General features: G+C 33.4%; 2 protein-coding genes across 2 annotated transcripts in view; one reads left to right on the forward strand and one right to left on the reverse strand.

The window, feature by feature from the left end:
- The first annotated feature begins 1,259 nt into the window (after nt 1-1,259).
- Nucleotides 1,260-8,769, forward strand: LOC147071621 (putative cytochrome P450 6a13). The gene is made up of 4 exons (XM_085948279.1): nt 1,260-2,403; nt 3,593-3,865; nt 4,646-4,897; nt 5,640-8,769. The coding sequence occupies exons 1-4, from the start codon at nt 1,521-1,523 to the stop codon at nt 5,807-5,809; spliced, it is 1,578 nt and encodes a 525-aa protein (XP_085804405.1). The 5' UTR covers nt 1,260-1,520; the 3' UTR covers nt 5,810-8,769.
- Nucleotides 8,770-12,595: 3,826 nt separating this feature from the next.
- Nucleotides 12,596-16,471, reverse strand: part of LOC147071622 (uncharacterized) — a 45,738-nt gene continuing 41,862 nt past the window's right edge. Inside the window, exons 10-11 of the mRNA XM_085947988.1 lie at nt 13,646-15,769; nt 12,596-13,603 (exon numbers count right to left, since the gene is read on the reverse strand). Coding sequence (XP_085804114.1) covers nt 12,641-13,603; nt 13,646-15,769 — 3,087 coding nt within the window. The 3' untranslated portion in view covers nt 12,596-12,640. The remainder of the gene's footprint in view (nt 13,604-13,645; nt 15,770-16,471) is intronic.

The raw sequence follows: 16,471 nt of genomic DNA on the forward strand, positions 1-16,471 counted from the left end.
ATTGTAAATTATCAAAAAAAAACTCAAATTGCAAGCGTATTTTTCCGCTAGGTTCTCCGTTGGCATATAGGAATAGGATCCCCCTTAGAAATATAATTTATTAGGATATATTGAGCCCTAGCAGTTTATTATTTCTAACGCCATCTATCCAAAACCTACAAAAGTACAGTACTTACTTATTTTTTTTTTTATGTAGAACAGTGATGCCAACCGTACTATAATTATAGTATTTGTACTATAATTTTGGCCCGCGTACTATGTACGATATAAAACAGGTATAGTACGCCCAAAATACTATAATTTTGAAAATTCGGAAAAATAGATTAAAAAATGGCGCTAAAGCTGTTCGGGAGGACTAAAATACCTAACTTTTTAACTTTTGTCTAAAAAACGAGACGTTAATCACCTTTTATTTGAATTTTTGTCATTTCATTTTTTGTCTAAAAAAACGAGATGTTAATCACCTTACAGTTGAATTTTTGTCTAAAAAACGAGACGTTATTAATTTACATTTGAATTTTTGTCTAAAAAAAGGTGACGTTAATTACTTTACGCGAAATTTTTGGAAAATGCTGAAAAGTATTCGTCATTCAACGCGTACTATATTTTTGGCCGAAATACTATAATTTTGGAGACTCGGTACTATAATTCCACTTTGAAAATATGGCAACACTGATGTAGAAGCATAGACTAATCAGTGTTGCCAACCGTACTATAATTATAGTATTTGTACTATAATTTTGGTCCGCGTACTATGTACGATATAAAATAGGTATAGTACGCCCAAAATACTATAATTTTGAAAATCGTACTATAATTTTATATAAGAGTACTATAATTCTGCATTTGCCATTTCGCAATCGAGTGGTCTTCGAAAATTTGGATATCTGCGGCCCGCGGCGAAATATTTTTCCCAAAAAAAACAAGCCGACCACGAAAAATCGGGAACCTGCGGCCCGCGACGAAAATTTTTTCCTAAAAACAACAAGCCGACCATGAAAATTTGGGAACGTGCGGCCCGCGACGAAATATTTTTCCTAAAAAAAACAAGCCAACTATGAAAAATCGGGAACCTGCGGCCCGCAACGAAATATTTTTCCTAAAAAAAACAAGCCGACTATGAAAAATCGGGAAAATTTTCATTTTCAACAGATGACAACGCGTACTATATTTTATCTCCAAATACTATAATTTTGGAGGCTCTGTACTATAATTCCTCTTTCAAAATATGGCAACACTGAGACTAATATACTTTTAGTAGAAGTAAAAAAACTAATTTTTATAAAGTCCGCGTTCATACATACCGCAAGGCCGCGTGGTAAATTATTTTTTAGGTAGGGGAGAATATTATCAATCAGCTGGAAATAAAACCGCTGCGAACTGGGATGGAACTGGGTCTGGGGTCAGTTTTGTTCGTTTGGGCGCGGTGTCGTATTTATTCGGATGTAATGTCAAAGTTTTGAGGTTATATAAACAAAACAAAAACCTTGTGACAGTTTACCTAGGTATATAAATTAAACATGGGGTATTTTTTATCGTCATCATTCTGGTGGGATGTTTTAATGTGTTTAATATTTACGACTTGTTTAGTGTACGGTTGGTATGTCCAAAAATTTAATTACTGGAGTAAACGAGGTGTCCATGGACCGCCGCCGTCTTTTCCGGCTGGTCACATGACGAAAATGATCACGGGAAGTCAACACATTGGCCAAATATTTGAAAAACTATACGCTGAAAACAAAAATCATCCTTTTATCGGAGTGTACATGTTTTATACTAAAGTCTTATTGGTCAATGACCTCGATTTAATTAAGAATATTATAGTGAAGGACTTCAATCATTTCACGGATCACGGATTTCAATTTGATGAAAAAGTTGAACCACTTTCGGCTCATTTGTTTCATGTTAATGGCAGTAGATGGAAAAGTGTGAGGCATAAAATGACACCAGCTTTTACAACGTCGAAAATGAAGGGCATGTTTGAATTCATGGTGAATTGTGCAGAAGAAATGACGAGATACCTGGAGGCGGATGCAGCTGTAGGGTCTGATATCGATATGAAAGACGCGATCTCAAAATTCTCAACTGACGTTATCGTATCGTGTGCGTTTGGAATCGAAAGGAATAGCTTCAAGAATCCGAATAATGATGTCAAAGAAATCGCTCGTAAGGTCTTTGATTTGGACATAAGGAAGACCGTATTTCAATTTATGACAATCATGGCTCCTGGTCTGTTGAAAATGTTGAAGTTCAGCATGCTGGATAAGAGTGTTACTGACTTCTTCGTGAAGATGGTTGGTGATACTGTTAAATATCGTGAAGAGAATAATGTGAAAAGAAATGATATTCTGCAACTCTTGATGAGGTTGAAGAATAATCAAAGCATTGAAGATGGTCATGAAGGTGATATATTATTATTTCTACTTTAACTTAAATTCCTTTTTATACGAAACTTTTCGGAATTGTGGCAACAATTTTTTTAAATTTAAGTAGGTCTACTTAATACTTATGTGCAATTACATTGAGCTACTTTACGAGCTGTTTGTTGGCGAATTTAAAAGCGGGCGATTCAGCTACTGCGATTGTGATGATGACACACAAAACTTTCCATTCGCTGAGAAGCCACAAGCCACTGACTATTTTGACAGAACGTATTTGGTTTTTTTACCGGGAGGTTGCTACTACACTCTACTGCGCAGACGCAGTAGGCCCACACGCCGGCGTGTAGCGTGTAAAGTTGACCGGCTTTCAACTTTTCTCGGTAGATTGTTTACCATTTGCTTGTTAGCTTATTCAACGATGACACTGGGCGACTTTACAGGCAGATTGTAAATTCGCCAACAAGCAGCTCGTAAAGTAGCTCAATGTCATTGACACTTTAGGTATATATACCTACTATGTATAAAATAGTATGAATATATTAACACAGTCACTACTTACTGACCAGTTAACTACCACAGCTCGGTCAGTGCCGCCTGCTAATTAAATGTGGTAAGTAACTGGTCAGCAGTGAATGTAACTAATGGCCACACACCAGGTGGGTTTTGAGGGTTCTGTTAATATTTTCGGTAAATTATTGAATGCTCCGGTTTGTAAAAATTTCAATTTCGATCGCTGTAATATTTTCTATTGATCTCTTGATCGAAAAATGATACACAACACCATCATAAATCGTCAGCTGGTGTTTGAATTTAGAACTAAGCTCAAACCCAGTATAAAAATGTCAAATCTTAGCATATGGCGTCCTCACTCAGCGGACAACTTATATTGGTGGATCTGGTGATATAGAATTTGTGTAACTAATTTTATGTACTTGTTTGAATCCATAATTTTCACAAAAAAATGTTTTTTTTTGTTAGACCAAATTAATTACTGTACGAGTTAAAGATATGAATGCAAAACATTGTGTATATTTTTAGTACATACTTAATCATATAATTTTTACTATATGTATATTGTTAAATCACTCACTAAAAAGTCAATTCAATTGAATGAGAAAAATATTGCGGAAAAACAAATTAAATATGGGTTCAATTTTTGATTCTGTACTACTTATTTTGCATTTATTCAACTATGATTATTTATATTTTAGACAACGACGAAAAAGTCATTGAATCAAAAGACACTGATGACAAGGAACCTCATCTGACGATGATGGAACTTACGGCACAATCTTTCGGCTTATTCTTCGGAGGATATGAGACGTCGTCCACTATGTCCAGCTTTATCCTGAACGAGGTAGCCAAGAACCCTGAAATACAAAGCAATCTGACGAAGGAGATTGACGAAGTCTTGGCAAGACATGGTGGAAAAACGACCTACGAAGCGTTGTCTGAATTAACTTACATGGGGCAAGTTATTGAAGGTAGGCACCTAAATATAATGTAGTTGCTTAAAATGTTTAGAAGCTCTAGAAGTTCTTACGATAATGAGTGCTTTCTCCACTTGCGGGAGAAACAGTTTCTTCTATCTTTTAAAGTATTGTCGTAATTATGTCAATAATGAAATTAGACAATAATAATTATATTGTATGTTAATGCCTACCAGTAGTATAAGTTAGGTTAGGTTAGATCACTAACCAAACAATAAGAAAGTTTCGTATGATAATAATACAAATTTTTGATAAAATAATTTTTATTCAAGACAGAAAAGACAGATTTCTCTATTATAGATACATAATCTGCAAATTCCTCATATACTTGAGTCAGTTAAGTAGCTTAATTATTAAACCAAACCCTGGTGGTTTGCAAGCGACAAATGTGTATTCAAATCCCATTCTTTCCGAGATTTTTCCTAGGATTTTCTAATAGATATATTACTGAGGCAAACAGAGAGCGAATCTATGCATCTTTCTTTATAATATCATGTTGTGATGATCCATTCGGATGATCAAGATCAAACATACTTTTTCAATACCTATGCATTTAGTGGCCACCCATATAGGTATTATTAATAATTGATACTTACCTGCCAATGTGTAATTACACCTGCCATCCTAATACCTGCAATTCAATGTATTAATTGCACTAGCGTTTACTCCACTGTATGTAATTGTTTTGAAACAAAGTTATTTTTGTTAATTCGACTTTGTATCAAAATCATGGCATCTCAATACCTAATAATTATTATTTTGAATAAATTTCAGAATCTCTTCGACTTTACCCTTCATTACCAATACTCTTCAGGGTGTGTACAACGGAATATACGATCCCTGGAACCGAAATCAAAATAGAAAAAGGAACATCAGTCATAATTCCGATTCTTGGTATTCAGAAGGATCCAGACATCTATCCAGATCCAGAAGTATTTGATCCATCAAGATTTTTACCAGAAAACAAAGCTAAAAGGCACCACTTTTCTTTCTTGTCATTTGGAGAAGGTCCTCGTATGTGCATCGGTAAGAAATATTTAAAAAACCTATTTAATAGACAATAATTATGCAGGTGACCAATGATAACCTAGTGTAATCTAGAATCTCGTTTCTCGATTGTTTTAAAATTAGGTTCCACGAGATTCTCCATTATTATAAAAATATTATCAAATCTTGGTCGAAAAGTGGCTGTTCAGAACTAGCAACTTCTTCTTTGGCCATATAAGCAACTAGATTGAAAATAAAAATATTCATTTTATTTACTTTATATTTTAATTTTATTTATTTATTTTTCTATACTTTATTTTAAAATAATTATATTTATACTATCATATTATCGACTGATGATAGGATAGAATTTTAGTTTAAATTGTAATGGATTTAACTTTTGTACTATTCCACTTGAGTCGTTTTTTGCGACCCGGGTTTCGCCTTTCGTCATCTTCAGGCACTGTGTACACTCACCGAAAGGCAAATAAACACTGACAACGTATACTATTAACTCTAACTTATAACCTATCAATACAATAAAGTAAGTAAAAACTCCATTACCTATAAAACTCCATTACGTCGCAAAAAAACGACTCAAATGGAATAGTACAAAACTTAAATCCATTAGAATTTAAAATTATTGTATATATATTATCATTGTACCACTGACATCTATTGCAAATAAGTAAGAACACATTGGTTTGAATCTCGGGTTATATATTATGCGACATGATAGAAAATGATAAGTCAAAATGTAGGTGTCTTATTTGATTTTCAGGTAACCGCTTCTCCATGCTGCAAATTAGAGTCGCGCTTGTCTCCATATTGAGGTATTATCACGTGGAAAGCGTTGTAAATAGTAATACACCCATAGAAATTAACAACAGAACATTCTTCATAAGTCCGAAGAAAGGAATCACACTGAAGATCACAAAACGATCAAAGTAATTTTAAAAATAAATGAAGTGAAGCGTTGGTGTGTGACGTGTTTACTACTAGTGACAGCTAGTGACAGAATTACAAACCATGCAATTCTGTAATGCAATATTGAAAAATTACATTAAAAAGTATTATAAATTATCAATAGGCATAGGTACCTATGTATATTGTCTAAAAACATTAAATGACACATATTTTTACATCCAATTGTTATAAAATTGGCGTTCATTGAAAGCTTTGAACGTCATATTAACCCGTTGAAGATAAGTTCGATTTGGCAGGGCACACTAATTGATATAAATACATAACTAATAATATAATCCTGTAAATATTTGTAGGTTTTTAATTATTATTTGTTTACATTTAAGTTAACTTTGAATATAAGTGGAATCTAGAAAATATGTCAAATATAGTTTTTTTTTAATATTTTTTTGCCTTTTTTATACAAAATGTCCATCGTAGAACTAAATGATAAAAGAAGATGAACTAAAACTAGAGTTAAATTATAATAACATTCCAAGATTTTTAAGTAGAAGATAATGGACCATTTTCCAATGACATTATTAGTGGACAACGCACTCAGTACAGTAGCTAGCAAGTTAATTCAAACATGTATAGGTAGACGTCACGTGACAAAATTTCGCAATTTCCATTATGCGATATCACACATCGGGAATTTATAGCAATATCACCTTTATTGTAATGGCATTAGAACAGTGTTTCTAGTGTCAATGTTCATTTGAGCAAACGATATTGATATTTAAATATGAATTATGCTATTCGGCAGACCCGACAAAAAGCATCGGGAATTTATAGCAATATCACCTTTATTGTAATGGCGTTAGAACAGATTATGCCATTCGGTATAAAAGTGAGTGTCATTTTTTTTTCCAGATGCTTCGTCCATATTAATGTCATTGGTTTACCCTCTCAAACACCTCATACCTACCGAACTGATTATTTTGACAAATTTAAATAAAAATAGATTTAAGATAACTTAAGAGCGTACTTCAGTGAAACGGCAAATAATTTTCAACAGTAGGTGCAACGAAATTTCTCACTAGTTGCCAATCGGAGACTGACCGTCGAGGTGTCCGCACGTCGATTTGTGTTGTCATGGCGTCGGATGAAAATATTCTTAAATCGTGTAAAGATGACTAAAAAACTTTATGTATGTACTTAAAATAGAAAATGTGAATTTACTATTATTATTAGTTGGTAATATAACAATAAACATGACATTGAATGGACGCATGTTGGATTTTTATGACAAATTATATTTTGTTCGGCACGCGTCATTTGCACAATCCGCGCATCGCCTAGCCACGATCTTTTTTGACCATGCCTCAACTGAAGTATAGCCTTAAGGAAAAACAAAAATAGTTTAAAACATTTGATTTTTACCATGTCCTGCATCCTATTACAGCGGCGCTAAATTGGCAAAATTTTTATGAATTTATTTATTTGTTTTGAAACCGTTTTTAGTTATATTGAATAGTTATATTGAATCAGCTTCAGTATTTTGACTTTACTACGACTAGATAAATGTCCATCTTAGCACAAAACTGTTAACTATGTTTAATTCATCTTACCCATGTCGACTTGACGACTGTCAAAATCATTCATTATCAATACAATAATTCACAATATTCTTACTTTTATTTTGTAACCGACGATTTGTAAAATAAATGATATTAAAAACAATCATCATTGTTAAATTTACATTTACAAATCAACAATTACTGTGGGAAATATTTTACACTAAAACCACCAATTTGATTTTTTTAACGTTCCAACATAATCAAGGTGGCAGTGGCGAAGGGTGACTTTTGGAAAGAGGTAGGCTGTGGAGATCTGATAAAAAGAGCACACTTGTCAGGTACACTTACGAGAATAGTACGATATTTACTACTAATGACTAGGTACACACTAGTAAATGACGACACACTAATTCAATGAAACTTCAAAAACTCATTGACGACATAAAAATGAGCGATGTGTTTAAATTACGTATTTTTCAAAACATGTATACCCATCAAAAATCATTAGATAAAATTTATTTTTATTTATAAAAACAATCTATACTTACTTATTTATTAATATTCGATTAAACGCCCTTGAAATTATTTTTTTAATTATCTAATTTTAATGATTTTGGACAAAGTGCGCAGTCGTGACAACATTATTATGCGCGAATGTTTTAGGCTCTGCGATAGGAGCTTACCTTATTTCGTACAAATCAGCAGACTTGCTGAGGTTACGAGACGTAAAGTCCATACGAAAAAAAATCAGAATTATTTCACTCATAATCGGAGATTTATTTACGTCGAGATGTGGCAGCGTTTATTATTTATTTAGGGCGCGCTGTGGTATATTTATTAATACCTTTGCAGTTGTTATGTAAACTGTGTAATACTGTAATACATATCGTCGCTTAAGAAACAACATTGCGGAAGTCAATTCATTAAAATTTTCAGGGGAAACAAAAAACATCTCAAAAAATTGAAAATTGATAACTTAAAAAACATTTTTTTAACTAAACACAAAAAAAAATAAGTTAAAAGGTATCAATTTTCAATTTTTTGAGACGTTTTTTGTTTCCCCTGAAAATTTTAATGAATTGACTTCCGCGGTGTTGTTTCTTAAGCGACGATATACGACATCTCTCGTTGGCAAAATAAATTATTTTTAAATAACATAAAATAATGAAGTGATTAAGTATATAAATATGTCAATATGCAATTAAAAATATTTTTCTTAAGAAGGTAGGCTTTGAATAATCGCCTAGTATGGAGTTTTCGCCACTGCAAGGTGGTATCAGTAGATTACAGAGATTACCAATGTATTAATACCTGGTTGGTATGTACTATTTTTAAGAAATATACCATAAGACATTATACAGCTAATTGGAATATTATTACCTACTATGAATAATTTATTTCCGAATTATTATTTTATACCTTATTAGCTAACTGTGATATTAAATAAATTATATATTGAGGTAAAGCAGTTTTGTTTTTTTTTCCGTTTCCCCCAACATAATATTATTCATAAAATAAAGAATTTAAGAAAAAAATTTAAAACTGACAAGTATTTCTGTATCACTTTTTCTAGGTCAAGAACCCCAATTTAATATAATTATATATGTAATGTCAAAAAGTTCATTCAACTGCCAATCTTTGGTGAATGATCTTGGCATAATTTTTGTTTCTTCGTTATGTTTTCACTCACATTTAACTTCTACAGCTCTACGTGCAAGTAAGCTTCTAGGATTCTTCATGCGACAAGCCAAACCGTTCAAGAAACCAAATGTCACACATAACCACTGCGTCACGTTAATGTGTAGTATTCTTGAATATGAGTATATTAACTGGAGTCCTTATGAAGCTTATTTCAGAAGGCGTCTAGAAGAAATTTCTTCGATGTCTTATGTCTTTATTTTAAGATAAATAACTATTTTCCTTTTAATAATCTGTCAAAACGATTACTTTCCGACTGCCTTTCTACAAGGCATGATCACTTTTCACTCTCTTGAATCTCGTAGGTCACTTCTGCTCTTAAAACATTTTTCGCTGTTATCACGAATGGTTTCCAATCCTGGCGTCCTAAAGAATTTTAATTTATATGCGCCTGTCAATTACCTACGTGGTTGCAGTGCCATGACCTATTCTGGATCTGAACTGTTTCCTCGAGTCACGCCTATTAGGCACCATTAGCGAGGGGTGCAAGACTAGTAAATGCGCTCCCTAAAGCCATAGATAATTTCAATGATAATATATCTTGTTTTTAAAACTTTATTTAATTGTACATAATTGTTTGTTTTCTTTATTATTTTTTTCTTCTCTCTTGTGAGAGCAATATTTGTAATAATGTAAATCTCATGTGAACATCCTGAATTTTGATTAGTTATGTCCACAATGTTTCTAAATAAATAAATAAAATATTATATAGTAGGTATTGTTACAAAATTATAGTTTTGTATTGGTTAAATGGTATTTAAATAGACAAAACACATAGTGTAAGACACTTCATACATAAACGATTACGTTTACATCGGCATTGCTAAACATAGTATACCAACAATTTAATTGAAGCGAATTATGAAAATCAATGAGTTATTCCATCTAAAAGTAATTAATATAGTGAGAAACGCTAAGTACATCTTTAGTGAGTATGAAATTATTGATCTGTAGTTGCGACTAATAATTGTATGAAGATAACTAGCACCACATGTTATATGACTCATAATGAAGTATGCGTAGTAAACAGATTTTTAATATGATAAAAATTATTTTGTTAGTTCAGATAATCATGATCATTTATTTACATTATGCTTGGTTTTAAAATAGCCAGAAAAAATATCCGACTCGAATGAAAATTATTTTTGCTATTTCAAAAATTTGGCTTTATTTTCTTGCATTATATAAACACTATTACACCTACTTACTATAAATGCATTATCTTCTCTGTGGTGACTACGCATATGACGTTAAATAGTTTGCAAACATCATTGTAAAATGTAAATCATAAGGTTAAAAAAAAGCTCTTTTATGATAAGTAGGTATGTGTTTATTTAATTTATTTCGAAACTCAGATTTTTTATAAAACAATATTATTAAAAATATTTATCAACATTCCATAGTTTATGAAAATTAACATACAAAAAAACATTTCTTTAGAAAACTTGTGTTATTATATTAATTTAATATACTTACATAAATACTTTAAATAATTTATTATTTCTAAGTCTTATAATATAACAATAAATTCTTCTATAACAATATTATACTTATACTGGAAAATTCAATAACTGCAAGGGACATTTACGTTTCAATAAAAACTTAAAACTACGCAACGATATCTGTATACATAAAAATTATGTAAAAGTACCATTCATAATACCACAAAGTTGTTATAAAATGGTTGTCATGGTGATTATGAGTTATTTATGGGGTTTGAATGTTAGATTAAAATTGTATATTATTCAGCGTCACAAAAGTGCGTTTGTCTAAAGAATTATTCTGTCAAGAAGTTACAACAATTTTTTGGCAGGACAGTTAGTAAACAAAAAATCCACGTCACAAAATGATAATATAAATTATATTAAATTCGACATTGAAATTACCACAGTGCCCCGCACCAGTCTTAATCGGGCGTGCTCAGGAGCAGTTACCCAAGTCATTATGCACACAAATGTGCTTTGATTGAATTTACATGACTTTAAGTGGTAGTTAAGAGCAGTGACGTCCCGTGGGGGTAGGCAGATTGAGCGTCGCTTGGGGGCGGCAGTTACTCGAAGGGCGGCAAATCGAGGAGAATCATTTGGAATATAAATAGAAATAACTACATAAACTTAGTAATAACGAAAATATATTTCCATTAAAAAAAACAGCTCACTGGTTTTGTTGGGTTCGCGATATCTAGTTTGCTTCCGTTGCCCTTCGACATCCTTGGTGACCAAAAACGACACGTGCAGATTTGCGAATAATTAGTCTAATATTTTGTTAGTAATGTATCCATACAACACATTTCTTAGATATTGGACTGACGAAAGGATGATAAAAATACTATATAAAAAACGGGGCGGCACTTTGGCGCTGCCTAGGGGCCGCATTTTATCTAGGGACGTCACTGGTTAAGAGTACACATGGGAGAAACGATCACGTAGAGGCAAAATTAAAAATTGTTGTAAGTAACAAAAGCTGATACAAAACTGGCGAACAATCTAAAGGTTATTTGTTAAGTCGATGGCTATTTCGGTTGTAACACCATTATCAAGACTGCAAAGATAATCGAGGGAAGATTTTTCTCTCCTTCGCATTGAGACTATTCTTACTCTCCATCTGTTTTTTGTCATATTATGGTCATCATTGTTTTCAATGCATAGTACAATTGTTTTCAAATATTTACATATCACGATCCTGTAAAAATATCAATTATTAATGGCATATGTGAGCATGTTCTTTGGAACATCACATCAAAATTCTGGAAATCTAGACCGATGGTCGAAAGAAAAAAAGAAGATGCAGCCATCAAAGCACCTAAATCTATTTGTTTAATTAAGGTGTTATGAGAATTTTAGAATAAGCCGTGGAATGGATAGAATTTATTGTGGAACCCCAGGTCGTCGAGACGCACACTTTGAAAACCTCTGACGCAATACATTGTCTGCTCGACTAATTACCAACTCTTAAAATGGTGTTAACAATTATTATCTATATGTCCTTTACAGCAATTAAAATCTCCAACGAATACAATAGAATAATAATATTTATTATTTCACCTAAATACATAGGTTCTAAAACTTTTGATACTTCCTTCAATTATCTCTTGATTAAACAATCATTAGAACTTTATGTAATTATGTTTTGAAATATTCCAAAACTTTTATAGGTACGAATGTTCCACATATTATATTGAGTTAATCGCTGCACCGCGTTCGCTTTATGACGGACCATAATGAACATTCACAGATTAGACGTTAGACAATTGTCCAATCCATTATGCCTATACTTTAGATCCAAATACAGACATTAAATTTAATGGATTCGAATCGACAATCAATAGATTATGAGTGTGAGCTCTCTGGCCTTCACTCCATGAATCTTGAAAATGCAAACCTATTATAAACCGACAAAATTATTTTTTTGTCTTAGGTTTATAGAAATACAGTTTCTTCATTTATTACAGAGCTGCTTAGAAATGACTTAAAAGTCCTTCTACTGACCAATGTAATTATTCCCATGAAAGAATAAAAGATCCAAAGACCTTTTTGAATTCTTCATTAGATGTTGACATAAGTAATTTTTAAACCACAAATTTTAACAACAATTTACCGCTTCAACGTACTTGAAAATGTTTAAATATATCATCGTCACGTTTCGTCGACTGTACCAATTCTTTACGAAGCTCCAAGAGTTGCTGAAGATATCTGCTAGGACTTTTTCTGTGCCTTGGATACGGCGAAGGAATCCCATCATTGAAACTAATCGGTAGTGAATGGTGATGATCGATATTCATCTGTTTTGTATATCTACTCTTCATTGTAGAAAAATAGTCACTTGTTCTTTTTGTACAGTCTCCTAACCTGTCCAATGAAGACATCAGATTCTTTTCAGCATCATCCAGTCTGTTGGCATTCTTCAAAAACTTTTCATCGTTGAATATACTAATTGGTCTAATTGGCAAATTCACTCGTTGGTTGCCATTTTGTATGTCTTTTTTACACTCGTCAATATCAACTAATGAATCATTAATCAAAAGAGAGCGCTTTGCATCAGAAAACTTGTTCATTACTGATGTTGACGGTGCTATACATCCAGTCATACAATCAGAAGTCTTCCCAATACTTCTATCAATAAAATCAAAACTATGATAAATATTTCTATTTTCATCGGCGATTTGTAATCTGTTATTACAAATGGGAGAAACCATTTTTTTCACACTATTATCTGAATCATTAAATTTATTTGTCGTTTTATTAAGAGCTGTCACCAAATTTGTTGCTTCCACCAAAAAATTAGACGTGGCTTCCACATACTGCAAACATCGTTTGGTGTCATTTCTGCATGAATCAGAATCGTGACGACATTTGTTAAATTTGTGTTCTCTTCTTTTCACTGGCGATGTTGATCTATCACTCCAACAATGAATTCCTTTAAAGTTATCAAATTGAGTATTTATTCCAGATAATCTAGAACTTTCTCTATTTTGATCAGAAGAAACGTCATCACTGTCCAAATGAAATTCTGAACCATAACTTTTTGTATCAGAATAAGACGCTTCACATAAATTACTTGAATCCTTCAATTTATTGGTAAATTCTACAGAAGGAGAACTAATCACTTTCTTCATAATAGATTTCCCATAAGTGGATGAAGAAGATCTTTCATTATCATCATCTGACTTCCAAGTAACTGATTTGGTAATCTTTGTTTTATCTGATGTGTCTCTTCTTGGAGATGTTTTTATATTATATGGGTACACGTTATCATTTCGGCCCATAATTAAATTCCTCATGTCCGGCCATCGGTCAGCTCTGTACTCGGAGTCAATTCGTATCCGAGGCAGCGGGATATAAACGTCTTCAAGAAAGTCCCCGCAAATCGCCAAAGCATCGCGAGGGGGTCCCACCTGTATCGATTTACTTTCGCGAGAAGTGTTTACTTGGTTTGTTCCATTGTTGGCGGCCGGGTGTGTGGTGTCAGTTTTTAAGATTGCCGGCTGCAAAATGCTCCCAGTCACGGCAGGGTCTTTTATTACTTCGCCCGACACGCGATCACACCTCTGATTGATATCGCAGTCTGTCTCGCTTTTCATTGCGCCATCGGTGTTTGTCAATTTCGCATTATTACGACACTCGGAAGTGAATTTACTTTCGGCGTTTGAGCCTAGCACACTGCCTATTATGTCATTATTAAACTTCGGCGCCAATTTTTTACTTAAACCTTTACATCGGTTTTCAATCATTACTCTGTTATTTGACAAAGAAAACTTTGGTTGCGGAGAATGAGAACAACACGGATCCCCATGCGCAACTAAGTTTTCCGTCGAATTATGATTGTTCAATAAGTCTGGAGGAGCAGTAATTCGCTCACTTATTTTAGCAGAAGGTTGCTTATTTTCACCTTCGAGGCTATCGTCAGATATACCATCAATTTCATTTTCAAACGGCCCACAATCATGTGAAATACTAATATTCAACACCCTTGGGGACGATCGATCACTTGTACTGTGTACTGGCTCAATAGGATCGTGAGTAACTTTTAAATACTTCGTAAATGAAGAACACGTCTTTTTCCTTGGAGGAATTGCTTCACTGGTTTGCGTTGACGATGAATAAGACGTAGTTAAATTTTCTGTCATGATTCCACAAGTTCTTGTTATCGTAATATTCGGAGTTTCATTAACCTTATCAGTTTCTACACTTTTATCATTACTTCGTAAAGATCCGCCGGTCGTCCCTACGGAAGCTTCTTTGCACAGTAAAGTATTTTTTTCGGTTCCTATACTCGCGTTGCGATACTGTTTTTCATTCTGTGAAAAGTGTTGTTGTATCGGTTCAATATCATGCTGGGTATCGATGGCTACTTCTTTAACTCTGATTGCTGAAACCTTGTCAGTTTGGGTCTCGACAGCGATTCCGATCCTGAGCCGTCGAGACATCTTCAAAGCTCTGTGACTAAAATCGAAGAGACGTTTTCTGGCGTTGCTGCAAATTCTCAACTCGCTAAGGCTCTGCGAGTTCCGTCTTTCCATAACAATGGGTTCCGGTTTATTTAATAGCTGAATCTCATCCTTTTTTTTCAATGTAGAATATAGTCTATCTGTGACTGATGCCACAATATCAGCTCTCTTATTAAAAGGTTCGTAGGGAACATGTGTTTTTGGTTTACGAAAATCTATTCCATTTTTTGTCTTAGTATCAGGTGTAGTGGAAGAAGAACCTTTATTTTCTTGACTCACAACAGCATTTTTTTCTTTCTGACTTTTATGAGATTGTATAGAAGCTAATGACTTTTTATTACCATTATTCAATGGCTTTACAGTATTTTTATTTGTTGAATACTGTTCAAGAGAAGGTAAAACTTCGTGTGATCTATATTGTCGTTTTTTATTTCTTAAAGGTGGCAATGGCTTAACGTCATGAACACTTCCTGCTCTATGTAATCTAGGACCAAATAAAACATCTTCAGCTTGGCTTGAATTTAAAATCGATCCTTGAGTAGACGGAATGCTATTATTTCCTGATAGAGTATCATTGCTGTTCACGCTGATTCGTGATGATGCTAATGAGTTGAAGGAATCTCCTGCTTCAGTTTCTCGACTCTGCTCCCCTATCTCTTTTTCTTCTTTGATGGTTGAGTCTGATACTTCGCTGATCTCACATTCATCGTCGGCTGTACTTTTTATTTCATACGTATCTGCAGCACCGGGATCTTCAGGAGTGGTAGATTCGGCAGTTGTATTCTTGATTTGTGTTGGTGTCTGCAAAACCGAAGAGAACATATATTTACATAAAAGTCAAAGATGTTTGCAAAAAAAGAACATGATTTTAGTATTACATGTTGAATAATATTTGGACAGTGATTTAAAATCATTCTGTAACAGTACGATGACAGAATTTTCTTTAATTTGCCTGAACTTTCTTTTTATTATTCTGTAAAAGTTAATTTACTGATATATTTACCATTTACGAAACTCAGTTCATTTTAAAAATATACTATAGTATAGTGCATGACCCCCAAATGCTGTAGCGGCATGTTTGGCGGACCCCCTACATACTGGTGTGATGTTCTACAGTACTGTTACCAAACGGTACTCTGCGGTAAAATTGAGGGAATTCCGTGTATTTTTAATGATTTTTGTATTTTTAAATAAATTCATTTGAATTATTGAGTTCTCGGCACTAAGCCTCATAATATGGAGCACTGTCGCGACAATTTTGTGGTAACCAAGTAACATGCGACCCTTTACCATATTGGATAAATAACCACTTTTATTAGACATGAAACAATACACTACAAAATGCGACGTTTTTACTATTAGATTAAATTTGTGGTCTTTGTGTATCTCATTTAACTGGTAGACCCACCACGCCCTGCTAAACCCGGGCTCTCAGGCTAGAGTAGAGGGCTATGGTAGAGTGTAGAGTGTAGGTACTGTTCGGTA

The sequence above is a fragment of the Rhyacophila brunnea genome, unplaced genomic scaffold, assembly GCF_057557595.1.
Source record: "Rhyacophila brunnea isolate RB1 unplaced genomic scaffold, BYU_Rbru_1.0 scaffold_20, whole genome shotgun sequence".
NCBI lineage: Eukaryota > Metazoa > Arthropoda > Insecta > Trichoptera > Rhyacophilidae > Rhyacophila > Rhyacophila brunnea.

What these genes read in the sequence shown, in the direction of transcription:
- LOC147071621 (XM_085948279.1), top strand. Translation starts at nt 1,521, where the DNA reads ATGGGGTATTTTTTATCGTCATCATTCTGGTGGGATGTTTTAATGTGT. An exon ending in CATTGAAGATGGTCATGAAG is followed by an intron (nt 2,404 to 3,592) that starts GTGATATATTAT and finishes TTTATATTTTAG; the next exon opens with ACAACGACGAAAAAGTCATT. An exon ending in CATGGGGCAAGTTATTGAAG is followed by an intron (nt 3,866 to 4,645) that starts GTAGGCACCTAA and finishes AATAAATTTCAG; the next exon opens with AATCTCTTCGACTTTACCCT.